This window comes from Aotus nancymaae, unplaced genomic scaffold, assembly GCF_030222135.1.
Source record: "Aotus nancymaae isolate 86718 unplaced genomic scaffold, 86718_ANA_hifiasm-v0.15.2.pri h1tg000108l, whole genome shotgun sequence".
NCBI classification, from domain to species: Eukaryota; Metazoa; Chordata; class Mammalia; order Primates; family Aotidae; genus Aotus; species Aotus nancymaae.
This window is the reverse complement of record NW_026988523.1, coordinates 7,835,338-7,853,436: the sequence shown is the minus strand read 5'-3', so window position 1 is coordinate 7,853,436 and position 18,099 is coordinate 7,835,338. Positions and strand designations below refer to the sequence as shown.

Sequence of the window (18,099 nt, the reverse complement as noted above, 5' to 3'; positions counted from 1 at the left end):
CCAACCTAAGTGACAGAGCAAGACCTTGTCTCTCAGAAGAAAAAAAATTCCTTGGATTCTTGGTCATGAGCAGCTAGTATCTCTAAAGCAGATATTTGGTTCACCAACTCAAATGGTGTGCCTATGTAAACCGCCCTCCTTCGAGTCTAGGCAGAACTATTTTGCCAGCTTCCAATAACTAGATTGCCCCAGAATGTCTTATTTTGCTGTTGGTTGTTTGTTGTTGTTTTACCTTGAGGTCTATAATCCTACAACTTCTGGAAGTGAGTACTCCTGCAGGGTGTCATGTTTGTCTCATGCATCATGCATGTCTCAGAGAGATCAAGCCAAGTGTAGTGTCATAAGGGCTACATTTCAAAAACTCTTTGAGCACACAGATTATGGATACAATCCACATTTTAACAGTATGAAAATATTTGCCTGGTTGTTTCTTTGTGATAAAGGACATAGGCAAGTGAAAAAACACTTTCAATTAGAGAATAGGGCCAGATCGACAGCAGGTCTTGGTTCTCAAAAGCAAATTGCATGATGCTTAGGTTGAGCTGATACCCAAACTGTTTTAATAACATCCACTTGTGGCTGGGCGCAGTGGCTCACGCCTGTAATCCCAGCACTTTGGGAGGCCAAGGCCGGCAGATCATGAGGTCAAGAGATCGAGACCATCCTGGCCAACATGGTGAAACCCTATCTCTACTAAAAAAATAGAAAAATTAGCTGGGCATGGTGGTGCATGCTTGTAGTCCCAGCTACTTGGGAGGCTGAGGCAGGAGAATTGCTTGAACCCAGGAGGTGGAGGTTGCAGTGAGCCAATATCGTGCCACTGCAGTCCAGCCTGGTGAAAGAGCGAGACTCTGTCTCAAAAAAAAAAAAAAAAAAAAGAGAAATACAAAACCAAAAATCCACTTGTAATAAATTCTAACCTGATGGAACAGAAGCACAGTAATAAAGCAAAGACTTATGGCATGGGCAAGTAAGACTACAAAGATGATCCTATGACAAGCACACACTCTGTTCCCCCAACAGGCCCTCTTGACCACCCTAAGCCTGGAAGAATCCTCTTGACTCTTAATGCAGCAAAAAGAATACCCAGGACTCAGTCCTGAATGAGACTTGTAAGCAGCGAAACAATCATCCAATAATCAGATTTGACTTTTGAGGAAACCTGACTGACCCCATGTAGACATTCCATGGATGGACCTTCTATATTCTCTGTCCCAGGGATACTCCTGACCCTATGGAGTTCCCACCACACTTCCTGAAGCTCATCAACAGAGATCTTTCCACGAGGCACACCCTAGCATTTATAAAAGTGCAAATAGCCTGGGAAGTATGGTTATCTCATTAACTTCAAAATTTTAACAACCGCCATGTCTTCTTGGTTGCTACATCTAGATTCAAACATTGAAAACCCATTCCAGCCATACCTTGAAGTCCTTTGTAGTACCTGGCACAGTACTGTGCACGTAAGAAGTTAATGAATTAATTAAAAGGAAGAGCTGGGGGCAGTTGGGGGAGAACTGGATACTTGAGAGGCGGGAGGAAGGGAGAAATGGAAGAGGCTGATGGAACCAGAAGAGGAGAAAGGGAAGAGGTTTTTGCTCACTTCATTGTTTTGTACAGTGCAGCAGCAGTCGTGCACCATGAGTGGAACTTCTGAGATCATTCCCTACACTTCCACCCAGCAGCTCCTCTTACCTTTAACTGATAATTGATTCTGTTTCAGCCATGGACAACCCTGTGGATCTGATTGCTACCAACATCACTCCAACAGAAGCCCTGCTGCAGTGGAAGGCGCCAGTGGGTGAGGTGGAGAACTACGTCATTGTCCTCACACACTTCACAGGTGGGTGTCTGCAGGCCTACAGATCAGGCAAGTGGGAATGGTGGGAACTGGGGCTGCGGACCGGCATGATGTAAATACACAAAACATTATGTCAATCTGAAGGACAGATTAGAAATGTTCCTGCTTCAGGTACACTATGAAGCCCTCGAGGTAGCCCCAAACTTTAGGCCGGGCACAGTGGCTCATGCCTATAATCCCAGCACTTTGGGAGGCTGAGGTGAGTGGATCACTTGAGGTAAGGAATTCAAGACCAGCCTGGCCAATATGGTGAAACCCCATCTGTACTAAAAATACAAAAATTAGCCAGGCGTGGTGGTGCACACCTGTAGTCCCAGCTACCCAGGAGGCTGAGGCAGGAGAAATGCTTGAACCCAGGAAGTAGAGGTTGCAGTGATCTGAGACTGCACCATTGCACTCCAGCCCAGGAGTTGCAGCAAGACTTCATCTTGGGGGGAAAAAAAAAAAAAAAGATATCCCTAAACTCTGCAAACTGTATCAAATCTAGGAACTGAGAAAGCTGAATCTGAAAGGTGCAAGAAAGGCAATTAACCAAAGGCAAGTACAAAAACAGAGCAATAGCACTAGGAGGATGAAACTCAGAATGGAGCTAAGATTTGCCCCCAAAATGCGACAAACAAGAAAGCAGCCTTTTCCAAATATTTGCAGAGCAAGAAAAACACTGAAATATGGGACTACCAAGCTTGGAACAGATAATACATGATCACAGGTGACAAAAGATTCAGGACTACTAAACTCTTCTGTTGTTTCTGTCTTTTCTACTCATATCTAGCACAACAGGTTTCACCAACACAAAATCTTGGATTTCACTGTCTTCTGCATCATGCTTGTTCACCTTACACCATTTGAAGTTCAACAGAACAGAGAAGTCTCAAGCAAAATAATGTTGAGTCCTCCAAGTCTCCAGGCTTAGGGAAATTATTTCACTTCCTACATCAAACACGTGATCACATTAATTGTTTTGGGTTACATTCAGGAATCCAGAGAACAAAGATACCAGAAGACAGAAGGCAGACAGCTGTCTTCATTTTCAAAAATGGCAGAGAAAGCCAATTCTGTAAGCTGCAAAGAAGTAAATTCATTGTCAAAGCTTGGAAAGGTAAAAACTAAAACAGACTATTAAACAACTTGGAAAAGGAATTAGTGATATACCAGCACAGGTTCACTGAGCGAGAATAAGTTTTATCAAAACTATTTTATGTCTTTGCCTTCATTGGCAAATCTGCTAGTACATTTGTATTTCAGCAAGGCATTAAAAAACCCCATTTACCCGTTAGTCCTTGGTTAACATGTAAAAATACATGAAAGGTCCTATTTGGAAATAGCTAGAACTGTAGCTGACTAAATGACCCTCCATGAAGAATGGATATCATTACTATGGGTATGTCCTAACCCCTCTGTGTGCATGCACAATCCATCTCAATTCCTGCCATCCCTCCTTGCATACTATGATCCTCCATTTTTAACTATCACCATGCTGTCTCAAGCCTCCATGCATTTACATATGCTGTTTCTTTCACCAGGCAATTCCCCCACTTGTCTGCCTAGAAAAGCCATCCTTCAAAGTCTTGGTTTCAGCCCTTTCTCTGTCAAAGCTTCCCTAAAGGCAGTCAGACATATATGCTCACAGACACAAAACACACAGCTCCACCATAGCAATGAACTTCCATTCATTCAACAAATACTTCTGATGCCCTCCCATGTGCCATACACTCTATAAGGCTATAAGGATTCAGAAACAATAATTGAGTTCTCATCTTTATGGAACTCACTTCTAATGATGTTGCAGAGAAGTAAATAGTTACAACTTGATGTGAGCGGTGTATGCTATAGGCAGGCACAGAACACCATGGGCCACGTCCAGTGGGCTACTATGATTGGGGTCAAGGTGTGGAGGGAAAGAAAGAAGAAAAGTCTTACATAAAGTGACAGAAGAAGAGGAGAAGAAAGGGAAATTCAAGAAAAAGAGCAGACTGCGCATTTGCAGAGATGTGGGAGTGTGAGAAGTCTAAAGAACTGCCATAGTTTCATATGGCTGGAGCATTGATCAATGGCATGATGTGCAAAGGGGGACATTAAAAAGATAACGTCCTTACATATGTTCTTCCAAAGCATTAAGTTTTAGTTTGAATTTTAACTTGTTTCTATGCCTTTAGATCACAATAAACTTGAAACCTCAAGGCCCTACCTAATATGAAAATGTGCCTAGTAAACTTTGTTAAATACTAAATAATTTCAAAGTATTCTAATTTTCCAACAGAGGAGTTGGCCTGAACTAATGAACAGTTTTATCAACAGCTTGAATGAATTCAGAGAAGACATGCTTACCAAATTTGTGTATAAAACAATATTGTGACCAATAGAATCCAAGTTCAAAAATATTTGAATAAACTAAAACAGTGGCCCAAAATGCAATCAATAAGGCGAAACGCAATAGAAATAAATGCAAAGTTCTGCCCATGGGCACAAAAAATCAACTAACGAAATTGGATTGGGAGGTAGAGAGAGTGGTACAAAGAAGGTCTTTGATTAGCAATAATTTTGGCACATGACAACAATATCACATGGCATTTCTAAAACCTAATGAATTAGTATAAATGGCATGAGCACAGACTGACCCTATTTATTTCATTGGTCAGTACCTCTCAATTACTGTTCTCAGTTCTCTGAGTTTTACACTTTACCAGGGACATTAATAAACTGTTATTTGTTCAAAGAAAAGCAGACAGGATTGTGAAGGTTTTAGAATTGTCACATAAATGTGATGGGAAGTGGGGGCTGAATTTTCTCAGTCTAGCGGAGAGAGAACTTGATTAGGAAAGGTGGTGGAGAGGAAGGGGTCACGTAGACCAAAGATTAGAGTTATCCTCTATAACTCCAGAGACTCGAATAGAAGTTATAGAGAATTTGACCTGTACATAGAACACTTTTTTTCAATTAAGATGCAAAAAGAGATGAGTGGGGAATCCTTGCATGGAATAACATACCAAGCTAGATAACCGCTAAAAAACTTTTTCCAAAATTCTCTATGAGTAAATCCTTGTGAAATGCCTTTGGATTTGGTAGATCTTTCCTAAACTGAGTAGCCTTATTCAACCCTTATTCATATTCATCTGATTTCAGTTGCTGGAGAGACCATCCTGGTTGATGGAGTCAGTGAGGAATTCCAGCTTGTTGGCCTGCTTCCTAGTACCCACTATACCGCCACCATGTATGCCACCAATGGGCCTCTCACCAGTGGCACCATCAGCACCAACTTTTCTACTCGTGAGTACATGGTCATCTACATACCCCATATCCCTGGGGACTTTTGCGGATTCTAAAAATGATCAGTTTTCTTGTGGTGGACTAGATTATCACCTATAGGCTTTGGACAGGGCAGCTATGAGATGTTCTTATTTGAACTGACTACAGCCCAAATTCAATGAAACTGAGCTGCAACTTTTGGCCAGCAGACACTGTCTGTCTCCTGCTCTCACCCTGGGTGACAGCAGAAGAACCAGGCCAAGTGAGGTCTGTACTCGGAATGCATCTGCCCCAGCCAAGTCTGATGGATATTAAAAGGCTAGATATCTAGGAGAGAGCTACTGAGTAGGAAGTAGACAAAGGTCACATGTGGAAACATTATTAAGTTCACAAGTGAACTTGCAGACATCAGGGTCTCAGGATAGAGGGTCTAGAGGCCCTGTGAGGGAAGGGGAAGTAGCTGCAAGAATGATTGTGGCACTGGATGATTATCTTCTGACCCAAGAGCACCCTTTATGGTCCTGTCCAAGCCAGAATGAGGGTGAGCATGTGAGCAACCCTGAGACAAAAGAGGTGGGCAAATAGATACCCATACCTGAAATCAAGCAGGGGGAGGAGCTGGAGAGGCAGGCACGCCCTGGCACTTTCTCCTCTTTGCAGTCCTGGACCCTCCGGCAAACCTGACAGCCAGTGAAGTCACCAGACAAAGTGCCCTGATCTCCTGGCAGCCTCCCAGGGCAGAGATTGAAAATTATATCTTGACCTACAAATCTACTGATGGAAGCCGCAAGGTGAGATTTTGCTGGAAAGGGAAAAGACCATTTCTCCCAAGTGAGGCCCTGTGGAAACTGACTAGTGGAGTGACCAGGGGGCAATGGAGGGAGGGGGAAGGAAGCAATCCACAGGGAACTAATCAGCTTCCCATCAAGGATACACAGCCTGCTGTTGAGGAAAGAGCCCTAGTCTGCAAGCCAGAAGATTTTGATGATAGTCCTAGCTCTGCTATTACTCTCTACGTAAGTTGAGGCAAAGGGCTAAACCTCTTCAAGGCTTGCTTTCTTCTCCAGCTAATGAGGGTCTCTACCCCTGCAACTTCACTGGGTTGTGCTGGTGCTTCCAATACAATGACACAAAGCACATTGGAAACTCCCAAGTACAAAATATTGGAATAATTTTTCACCAACAGGGCTGAGCAAACATGAGCTGGATACCAAATTTGATAGAATTCTATGCCTCTTGATAAGCATTATAAAGGCGATATCTGTATAGCCTGCAGTAAAGAAACAACAAATTTTTGTTGTATTTCATCAGTTGAAACAGTTCATCCAGAACACCGATTTTCAAGTTTTTGTTAGCAAAGGAACCTCTTTTTAAAGGGAACTCATATGCAGAAACCAAAAACATAGAATACATTTCAACAGAGTTAGTCTGCTTTATAGAAATAAGGAGGCCTTGGATCCCATTTCCTTGGCTCTTTCTTTGCTCCTAAGCAAGCCCAGTGCAATCTGAAAACTTCTAGATTCAATAATCCAGGTGTCTAAATTTATCCCAATGTGCATTCCTGAGATAGGAGCTGGCCCAATTTCACATGAGAGCTCTCCTCTCCACTTATTGGTGCAGTTATCTCCTTACTGTGGGATTCAGAGGATGACAATGGCCATTGCAATAGCGACTTAGCTGGCCATAGGATTTGGCCACTGCAATAGCAACCTAGCTGGCCATAGAATTTCCCTTCCCTACTTTCCCAAATTGCAAGCCAGTTGCTCCCTTCCACCACCCTTCCTTTGGCTCATTATACAGGAGCTGATTGTGGATGCAGAAGACACCTGGATTCGACTGGAGGGCCTGTTGGAGAACACAGACTACCTGGTGCTCCTGCAGGCAGCACAGGACACCGCGTGGAGCAGCATCACCTCTACCACCTTCACCACAGGTGAGGGAGCATGGCTACTCTGATGCCTTCTCTACTTCCTGAGGTTTGGCTCCTCAGCAGCCTCTACTGAGACTTGCCCTGGGAGCAGCTTATTTAAAAAGCTCAGTTGCCTCCTCCTTCCTTCCCCCTTCCAAGTCCCTGCCAGGAAACCTCTCCCTAACAAGGCAACCACAGGAACTAGCAGCACAAATTCCTGGTTCATCCAGACCAACTAAATGCACCAAGTAAAAACATCAAGTTCTGGCTGGGCGCGGTGGCTCATGCCTGTAATCCCAGCACTTCAGGAGGCCAAGGCGGGCAGATCATCTGAGGTCAGTAGTTTGAGACCAGCCTGGCCAACATGGTAAAATCCTGTCTCTACTAAAAATACAAAAATTAGTTGGGTGTGGTAGTACATGCCTATAATCCCAGCTACTCAGGAGGCTGAGGCAGGAGAATCAGTTGAACCCCAGAGACAGAGGTTGCAGTGAGCCAAGATCGTGCCACTGCACTCCAGCCTGGGTGAAAAAGCGAGACTCCATCTCCAACAAATAAATAAATAAAAATAAAAAGACATCAGGTTCCTTCCAGTTCAGATTTTCTGCAAGTGTTTTTCCAGTGAAGTTCATCCTTCTCTTCCTCCTTCCTTTGCTACCTGTCATCAGAGACTCATTTAGTAAAAGCAGACATAGTAAATCCTCAACATTGAAGCTGCAGCTCTTCTCCATACACAAAGCTCTTCTGCATTCCTATGGTCTCACTCAGTTCTTGTAACAACCAGTCAGGGAGGCCTTATAATCCCCGTTTCACAGATGATGAAACCAAGGTGGATGAAAACCAAAGATTTACATGGCTAGTAAATATCTGGGTCAGAACTTGAACCCAGGTCTTCTACTGCTAATGCAGCTGTTCCTGCTGCCTTCCCTCCTTAAGTCAGCAAAAGTTACCTGAAAAATGCTGTTAAAGGATTAAACAAAAAGTCCTAATATCTATAACAGGAAATAACCTAATATCTGACTTTCAAGAGTTATTTGCCAAGCACTGTTTAGCTGCATTACATGTATTATCTACTGTAATCTTCACAACAGCCTACATGGCATGTACATCATCTCTGTTTTACAAATGAGGAAACTGGGCCACAGAGAGGTGAGGTAACTCACCCAAGATCCCATAGTTCTTAAGTGGGGGAGCGGAATTTTACCCCAGATTGTTCAGCTCTGGGGTCTGTGCTATTAACATTTCTACCCCTCCCACTGTGCCACTCTACAGTCTGTAATGTGAGGCTCCTCAGCCCAGACTTTGAATTCTCTCCCTGCCCCACATTGTGGGAGTGTGGGTTTGCATACATTCGAGGCAAACTGAGCATGTCCCATATACTCAACCACATTCTGACTGCCATCTCAGAGCACCAGAATGACTGGATTTCTGTCTGTGCCCCAGAGCTTTGTCCTCCATCCCCAGAGAGGTTAGAGAAAGTCCCCTAGCCCCAGCAGGTGTCTCCCCCACTGCACTCGTTCTAAATGACAAAGAAAGACACTGATCAGATATGACAAAATGTCCCAGTGGTTCTATAGAGTGTTGAGATTGTGAACGAGTCCTCTTCTCCCTTCTTCTTTTTACACTTTTCAATACCTCGCTCAGTGTCTTTAAGGAGCACATTAATCAGAAAAACAAATGTTTTAATTAAAAACATAAAAATAAACCTTGGGCACACAAGACATGAATCCAAGACGTATCTTTACCAAGTGGAACTTAGAAGACGCTTGATCTCTTTTATGGGGCTGGAGTCAATTATGCTCCCCTCCGTGCTCTTTCAAAGGTGTCTGATCTCAGAACTAAGGTGTTACTTTCCTCTTGTTAAGCCCTTCCCTGCACATTCACAGGTTAATTAAAGAGGCCTCCATGGTCCTCTTTTGCACGCCACCACTTAAAGACCCACGGGTTGGAGCTTTCCATTGAATTAAGAATTTCTTTTCTATTAAAAGGACACAGATGACAGACACTTAAACCAAGCTCCCAATTTGCATATTTATTAGTCTAAATTAGTCATTTTATCCCCAAAATGCATAGGTTTCAGTGTTTGCTCTGTGTAGTATAGGCTTTTAATTCCCACCCTGGTGATGTCACAGCTAGCAGTTGTGAGCAATATGACAATGTGCCTGAAGTCTCTGTGGCATCTTACAGCTGCGCCTCGCTCCAGACCCACCTGGGCTGTAAAAGTAAACCAGCTCTGTGCCCCTCACTGCCCTCTCTTAGGTGCAGCTGTGCCAAAGGGTGTGGAACTTTTTGGATCTGGGATCCCAGATTCAGCTGGGGCCTCACTAGGATCAAATAAGCAGAAGATTAACAGCACATGGAAATCTGGAGAGGAGGCAGAATAGTATCTTTTTTTGGTGGACAGTACAGGGAGCTATCAGGATGTATTTAGGTTGTTTATTGGTTTTTACAAGACTCCAGTTGACACCAGGCTCTTGGGACATGATGAATACCAACTCAGGAAGGAGAAAGCCGAAGAGCCCAATTTCCTATGCAATGAGTGTAGCTACCGACTGAGCTGCTCCATGTAGAGTCCATATTATCACTTCTGTGGTACATGGCAAAGATAGGTCTGTGTTTGGAAGCTTTTGCAGTTTTACTGGAAAGCTCAAATTTAAGTGTAAGTCACTGATGCACGCCAAACTCTGCTAGCTTTGTCTTGGAGATTTATCGTAACCTACTGAAATGACTGGTTGCAGAATGAAAGATTCTTGGACAGAAATAATGCATGTGAAAGTACCTTGAACAAAGCCTGGCACATAGCAGACATAATAGATAGTTGTTAAATTGAATAGTCAAATCTCAGCTGCAGAGCACAGAAGAGGGGTCTCTGGAAAAACAAAGCCTAAGGAAATTTTTAATACCCCTCGCAGGGATGGCACAGGCAAAGAGGTATAACCTTCAAGAGTACGATGGCCCAAATTCTCTCTAATTTCAGGCTCTGTCTGCCACCTCAATGCAAATTTCCCTGAATAAATTCCACTAGGCTACATAGTCATTTGCATGTTAATGTTAATGAAGTCTCATTGCCTGTGCCACCTCTCTACCCCAAAGTTTTCTACCCCTGCCCAAGAGCAAATTTTATTAAGAAGGAAGAGAATACAAGGGTATCAGCTTCCAAACTTGGCGGGGAGGCAGGGAATGGGTACGTTACCAAGAAGGAAAAGCAAAATTAAAGAGCAGTGTATCTTCACTTACATGCGAGACCGGAGTGCTGCCCGTCAGGACGCCACAGGCACGAATTACTCTTGCTAAGCAAGAAGTCCGAGAAACACGGGAAGCCTCCCAGGTGATAGCAAGCCAGGGCTAATTTCTTTTTAGCAATTACCATCTTTTCCAATTTCATTGATAGTGCCTGAGTTTTCCACTTAGCAGTATCCTACTCTTAGGATGGGCTGATCTCAGCTCCTGATTCTGAGTGTTTACTATGCCTTCTCTGATGGAACAATAGAGATTAAAGTTTGGCCCCAAAGTTGCCTCTATCCACTGACAAACCCTCACCTTGTCCTGAGTGGACCAAGATAAGAAGTTCATTTTAAGCAAGATGCCACCTGATGGCCTAGAAAAGAATTAAGATGTCAAAAGATAATAATAAAACTTAAAAAAAAAACAGAGAAAAGAAAAGAACTGGTACTCACAAACTCTCAAAACCTCCTTTGATCAAGATGTCTTCCCTTGTTGTGTTTCTGCCACATAACATAAGTCCATTTCATTCTTTCCATCATGTTAATAGCTTCCTGTCCTCTTGTCTCTGGTGTTTGCACAAAAATCTAGAGGGAATTAAATACAAGTAGTATGGAAGAGAAAAAATGTGGATATATTATTTATAATTTACTGTTACCTGAAATTTCATCCAAGGTCTACTTGTCTTTTAGAGATATGAATATAAATGAGAAAACAAATATTCCCCACAGAGCAGCCAGGACTTGGTGAAATGACTGTCTGAGAGGCAGTTTCATTGTCTCTTTTAATACTATAAAAAGCAAGCAAGGTTCTCGCTAAAGCTTGTCCTAAGAGACAGTGAGCACTATAAAATAGGTCGTCTTGACCTTGAGGTTAAGCGAAGACAATCATTTGCAGAGGTACCCAGAGATGGGTAATAAGACGTTTCCTTTTATTACCTTTGCTCCAGTCCCTGCCCTCCCACATCCAGACTGAGCTGCTCTGTGGGGCTTTTAAAGAAAACTTTGGAGTCTAACACAAGCTTCAGCTTTTGAGGTTGTGAAGATTAATGAAGATTGGCACACACTATACTCCGGGACAATAGGTGGTGGATCACAGAAATTCACATACTTATCAGACAGGTATTCTAGTTAGAAAGGAAAGCCTTATGATCACTATCCACAGCTATCTACCCTCAGATATGCCACACATCCTTTCACCAAAGTGGAGAGGTGATGGGGCTTCTCTCTGCTCTGCTATTTAGAAACAGCTTGAGTTCTTGCTTTATTAAGATAAGCAAACCCCTAAAAGGAGAAGTCTACCTTCTTTTTTAGCTGGGAGGAGGGGTGGGGTGGGCATCAACCTGGCTGTGAAGAAGGAAGTAGGGCACTAATTATCCCATTTGAACAAACCATTTCCATGTATGTCCAAAATTAATAGAAGGATAGGTGTCAGATCAGAGGTCTCAATTAATCACACTCACTGTGTATCACATATCACCCATGTTAATCTCCAACAAGTCTCAGTCTGTATTTACTCATTTATTTCCTTCTACACTCTTCTTCTCTTCCACCATCCATTAGGCAAGCATTCTGATGTATTAGATTTGTGTCCTTCTGTTTGTATGTATTTTTGAAACATGTATTCTTGTAAAATTATTTTGAGTATAAATATTTTAAATATATGTAAATGGTATCGGATTACATAGTTCATTCCCTATTCTCATAGTTTTTGCTCAGCACTGTTTTACAGACCCATCCGTGTTGTCATGCATATATATAGTCTTTTGCTTCCACTTGTGAAATACTGCATGATGTGCACCCATCACATTTTACCTCTCCGTTCTCGCAAAAATGGACATCAGATTGTCTCCAACCTCCCACCACCACAAATGGTGCTGCAGTAAATACTTTGTACATGTCCACTCATGGATCACTGAGGTAATGCCTTCTGGAATACATACCCAGAAGAGGAATTGCTGGGTCACAGGGGCAGTGTTTCCATAGTCTAACTATGTACTGCTCTTCCACGTGGCTGTACTAGTCCTCACTCCCTCAAACAGTGCATGGAAACTTCCATTTCCTAACGACGTGCATCATTCCAAATGCCTTGACATGGCCCAGCTTTGTAATTTTTAATAATCTCATAGAGAGCACTGATATCTCATTTTTCTAGTTGAATGTCTTTAATCATGAGTTTGAGTTTCAACATCTCTTCATATGTTTGTTAGTCTTTTCAGTGCTCTTTTCCTCTAAATTACCTGCTCATATAGTTTGTCCATTTTCTGTCAGGTTCCTGTACTCAATAATAGCCATTATTATTTGAGTTTTTGAAACCTCTCTTAAGAAGTCTTTCTCTGCCTGTCGGCCAAAAGGTATTCTTCAATACGTTCTGCTATTAACTTTCTAGATTTATTTCTTTCTATTTAGTCTATTTTATAGTGGTATTAGTTGAGGATACAGTTCCATTTTTCTTTCTATAGTGAACCAGTTCTCCTAACATCATTTATTAAATAATCCATCTGTTCTGCATTGGCTTGTGGTGCCTCATTGTATATTTGTATTTTTAATAGAGACAGGGTTTCACCGTGTTAGCCAGGCTGGTCTTGTTTGTTTTTTATCAGAACAATGCTGGCCGCAATAAATGAGTTGTGCAGTGTTCCCTCTTGTTCTATTTCCTGGAAGACAGTGTATAAAATTGGTGATATTTATTCTTTGAATTCACCAGTGAAGCTACCTAGGACTGGAGATTCTTTTTCTAGAGATTTTAAGCACAAATTTAATTTATAAAAATAGTTTCATACATTCAGATTATCTTTTCATTTTATCTTGTACAACTTTTGGGATGTAGTAATTTTCCCAAAAAATGGTCGATGTCATCTAAGTTACTGAATTGATCTACATAGAATTGTTTGTACTATTCAGTAGGATGGGGACATGTGATCCCCCACAGGGAGGCAGTGAATCTTGCCAAGCAATAGTAAAACCTACTCTTGAGGCGCGAGAATAGGGTCTGGAGGCAGGGAATCTAGGACCCGTTCCGGCTGACTTCCCAACGCTGGATCGAAAGGAAAACACCTAGGTATGGAGGCAGGGACCCTAAGGCCAATAATGTCAACTTCCTAAAGCTAAACCCAAAGGAAAAACCCCATCTCCCCAGGCCCAGTAAAAAAGGTTTAAAGCCTACTCTCCCTACAACCCTCCCCTTCCACCACATCTCAGCTGGAAAGGGAAGTATCTTGGATTGGCCACCCTAAGCATGGCCCATCCCTTCATCTACATCCAGTTCACCCCAGCATTTAATTAGCCACAGACCAAATCCTTCATCCAGATAAGGGGTAGCTGATAGAGACCTCAAATGGAGTACTTAAAACCCAGAAAACTTTGTCATCGGGTCCTTGAGCTGCTTGCCCCGGCCCACTCCCACCCTGTGGAGTGCTTCCTGGCTTTAATAAATCCCAGCTTTCTCTGCTTCATTCCTGTGTTTTGTTCCTTCGTTACTTTGCTTGTGCGTTTTGGCCAATTCTTTGTTCAAAAACGCCAAGAACCTGAACATCTCATACTTGAGGCCTGCCTTCCAGTAACACCATAGGTTGAAGGTGACATTGTGAATGTTACAGCAGGACCTTACATATTACTACCTACGGAACTTCATCTGGCCTATTTTAAATTGTGTTGTCCCAAATGTTTTCAGAAAATCTAATTTTAACTTTCCTTTTCATAACCATAGGGGAGGGATAGGATATAGTGCTCACATGGCATCCTACATTCAACAAATACTGATTGAGCACCTTCTTTGGGTCAGACACTGTTCTAAGTGCTGAGTGATGAATAAAGTAAGCCAGATGATTATACTCTCATGGAACTTACATTCAAGGGGATGAGCCATGAGAACTGACCAACAATAAGTAAATAAACAGAGTAATGGAACAGAGACAGTATGAAGAGCTGACTTCCAAGACAGCACCTATAGTAGGAACTCTTTCCTGATTATCACTTGCCACTTCCTCCCACATCCCAGACCCTGGTTTCAACTAGGGTGGTCAGGACAAGCTTCTCTTTAGCTGAGACATGGGAGCCAAGATTTGAATAATGAGAGTTAATCCACAAAGAAGAGAATTCCAGGCCTAGGGAAGAGTAATTACTACACCCCAAGGGAGGAGTAAGTTTGGCCTTTTCTATCCATTAAAAGAAAGCCAGTGAGGCTGAAGAATAGTGACAGTGGGGAGAAGTGCATGACAGAGACAGAGTGTACAGGGCTTTGCAGGCTGTGGTAGGGATTCTGGATTTTATTCTAATTGCAATAACGAAGCCATTGAAGGGTTTTTGGCAAGTAAGACATAGGATGAGATCAGATCACCATTCACATGATAAAAAAGGTCACTCTGGATAAAGCGTGGAGAATGAATACAGGTGGAACCAGAATGGCAAAGGGAGACCAGCAGGAGGTGTCATCAGGACCCAGCCTGATAAGTATGGCCATGTTGAATCAAGAGCCACAGAGAGGGGCCAGGCTGGCAACTGCCAGTCTGTGATCAACCTAATCTGCCATGAAATTGAGTCTTCTGATAAGTGGATCCAAGGAATAATAAGACAAATGATGTCAGAATATTCCTCTAGTACTAGGATGCCTTTAGCTGACCTGTGAAGGGCAGATTTGAATGTCTGTTGCACTTGCCCTTGGGTAGAAGGCAGGTGGTCTGCAGAGCCTGAGGACCTTCGGGAACTCTGTTTAGGGTGAACACATCAAAGCTGTCTTGTTAGTCAATTCTCCACTCACTCTACTACTTCTTTAAAGGCTATTGTCACTCTCCTCCTGGGTTCCCACTGCTATATCCTGAATGGGGTTCTGCCTCCAGGCTCACCCCATCTTATTCATTCTCCACACTGCAGTGAGAATGTTCTTTCTTACAAGTTGAGCTTAAAGTCCACCAATAGACTCTTTCTCCAATTGCCTCCATAAATGACATGATCCCCCTACTTACCTCCCCAGGGCTCTCGCTCCTCCATCCCACCAGATTCCTGCTCTGTCTCCTGCTAAACCTTCAGTTTCCCAAAAGGGCCATGCTTATGCTCAGGCCTGGAACACCCTTCTCCACAATTTGTGGCCAGCATCTATGTCAGTTCCTAAAATAACTTTCTGATTAGCAGTTGTCACCTCTGTCCTATCCCTGGCCCCTACTTCTCACCCCATCCTTGCCAGCTAGGCATCATTGCACACCCACGTCCAGGTTTTGCCAGCCCCCAATGTTTATCTCTTTCCCAGAGCACTTAGAACTTAAAGTTATATTTGTTTCTCCCACCACAGCGTGAGCAACCTGAAAGGGTGTGACTGTGTCTTTTCCTTCTTTATATTCCCATCTTTTAGCCCAGTATCTAGAACCCAGCAGACATTCTTTTATATGTTTGTTGAATTAGTAAGAGCGTAAACAGGTAAACATACTGGAAGACGCTGTGAGAAGGCCAAGTGGCAGATCTGACAGCCCATGTGGGCTAAGCAGGTAGCTTTGCCCTGTCCTCAGACTCAGAATGCCCATGACAGTCTAGCCAGCTACTCTGCAGACGTGGGCCATTGATTCTAACAAGCGAGAGTCAACCACAAACCAGCTTCTGGGAAAAACAAATCTAAGTGCGGATAGCCAGAGGTGGCCGCCTGCGCTTCTATGGAGCAACACTGGGTTCTGCACTCACCGAGAAACCTGCCCTGTTTATAGAGACAAATGCTGACATTGTGGCTTCAGTCCTGATGCTGAGGCCAGAAAAGTGGACAGACACTTGCCAGTTCTATTAAAGCTGATCATTTTAAAGGCACCCCCAAGAATCGAAAACAAGTAAGGGCAGGGCCACGACAGAGAAAGTCTGTCCCAGCAGCGTGGCCCCTCACTGCACTGCATGTCACATAGCTTGCTCCACTCCACTCGGCATTCAGCCTCTAGTGGCCCCTGACTGCACTGCATGTCACGTAGCTTGCTCCACTCCACTCAGCATTCAGCCTCCAGTGGCCCCTGACTGCACTGCATGTCACATAGCTTGCTCCACTCCACTCGGCATTCAGCCTCCAGTGGCCCCTGACTGCACTGCATGTCACGCAGCTTGCTCCACTCCACTCAGCATTCAGCCTCCACTGCCCAGCACAAACCAATTTCCGATCAATTCTTCCGGTGAATGCCCCAGTCCTGTTGATCTCACAATGACATCTAGAAACACTTCACCATGAGACGTTTCAGTGTACTGAACACTTGTTGTGGCTTTTCTCTTAACTTGGTAATCACCACAGCCTGTGCTAAAAATATAAATAAAAATTAAACGAAAGATTCTTCATTGGTCCAGGCTCCAGTTATTGCACTGAAAGGAAGAAAAACCTTTCAGTTTTGCTCTTGGTCTTAAGATTTTTGCTTTGGGAAAAGTTACTGGGCTGATAGATGCTGGGGTTAAAGACGAGTTTCTGATAATATCAAATGATGTGACATCCTGAGAGCTAGGAATGCCTGAAATTTGCCCCGACAGTCTCCAAAATGTATGAAACCCCAGTACACTCACACTGAATACAGCATAACAGGAACCAGTGTGTTCTTTATTATTACCTAAGCCAAGTCCAATAACCCCCAAAGCAGAGCAAAACCATAAAAACTGGAACACAAAGCTTAGACTCAAGGCTAAACACAGTCTCTTATTTCCTCTCCTTCCTATCACACTCAATCTAATTCTTGGAACCAGCCCATTCAAAACATACCTACTGGAAAGGGAAAGAGGAGGAAAGGGGGAGAGTGGGAAACAGAGAGAGACAGAGATTCAATCTACAGTATTTATCCACCCACCCACAGGGATCTGAGCAGAGGACACAGACCATAGGGCTCCTCTGAGCACTGCTCAGTTTACCAATTCCACCTCTTGGCCTCTAGAGAAGAGGAAAATGTGCCAGACAAATAGTGGATTCAAATCCAGCTGGTCTTCAGACTTGTCTGAGAAGCTTCAGTAAAACACTGATTCCCTGCACCACCCTCTGATATTCTGATTCATTGGATCGTCTATGGAACACAGGAATCTGAATTTTAATAAGGTCCCAGTCTGAGAACTATTAGTGAGCCTCTGCTTTCTCTTGTCTGCAAAAAAGGAATAATAATTTGATCAAGGACTAGGGTTGCAGGCTGGAACGGGTTGAAAAGGAATGATTTTGCTGTAAATGCAGTGTCTTCTCCAAGTTCCAAAGATGTGAAAATCCCAGGTTGCTGCTCTTGATAGTCTGTGTGAGCAAATGCTTGCTGATTGTCTTTACATTAATGCCACAGACTACATCACAGCGAATGGAATCTATAAACAACCAAATGGCCTTGCAATTTGTCAAGGGGAAGGCAAGCACGCCCAGCAACCATGCATCATTGCCTCACACACATCTGGAGAGCCCCCCCACCAACCGGCTCATTGCCGGCCTGGAAGGAAGAAAGCATGGTCCTTCGTCTCCCAGGGCGTAATCTGGGACATTTATCCCATCCAATCTTTTGGCACCGCTTTGAAAACACTTTTTTCTTAAGCTAATTTTATTCTTATTTTCTAACTTTAAAAAAATGAATCCCTCTTTTATATGATAGCCATTCAGGTATTCAAAACTCCCCTTCTCCAAGTCATCTCAGTTTACTGATTCATGTGTAGGTCTAGCTTTAAAGCAACTAATATGTTTGAGCCTGTAAAAAGCACCTATAATATAAATATTAAATCAACCTACATTGTCAACATGAAGAAGCCTCTGTGAGATCATTTCTTTCCCCATTCGGACGTTTGGATTTATACGTGTATTTGTATGAGACTGTCATTTTGAGATTTGTGGGGAGATGTTTTGTTGGGGGCACATTGGATATGGGAAAGAAATGTGGGGTTCTGGCTCC

General features: G+C 43.2%; 1 protein-coding gene and 1 long non-coding RNA gene across 39 annotated transcripts in view; one reads left to right on the top strand and one right to left on the bottom strand.

Moving 5' to 3' along the window:
* LOC105711646 (uncharacterized) overlaps positions 1-18,099 on the bottom strand; it is a 313,477-nt gene that overhangs the window by 168,282 nt on the left and 127,096 nt on the right. For 31 of the 34 annotated variants that reach the window (XR_010340435.1, XR_010340434.1, XR_010340443.1 and 28 more), the window contains one exon: positions 10,694-10,825. The exons of the other annotated variants lie outside the window; for them this stretch is intronic. This is a non-coding gene — a long non-coding RNA (uncharacterized LOC105711646). The remainder of the gene's footprint in view (positions 1-10,693; positions 10,826-18,099) is intronic. 34 annotated transcript variants of the gene reach the window in all.
* The window catches only part of TNR (tenascin R), a 429,814-nt gene that overhangs the window by 388,175 nt on the left and 23,540 nt on the right, over positions 1-18,099 (top strand). For all 5 annotated transcript variants that reach the window (XM_012444444.2, XM_064370757.1, XM_021668050.2 and 2 more), the window contains 4 exons: positions 1,724-1,843; positions 4,985-5,128; positions 5,768-5,898; positions 6,908-7,040. In XM_012444444.2, the coding sequence (XP_012299867.2) occupies positions 1,724-1,843; positions 4,985-5,128; positions 5,768-5,898; positions 6,908-7,040 (528 nt within the window). The remainder of the gene's footprint in view (positions 1-1,723; positions 1,844-4,984; positions 5,129-5,767; positions 5,899-6,907; positions 7,041-18,099) is intronic.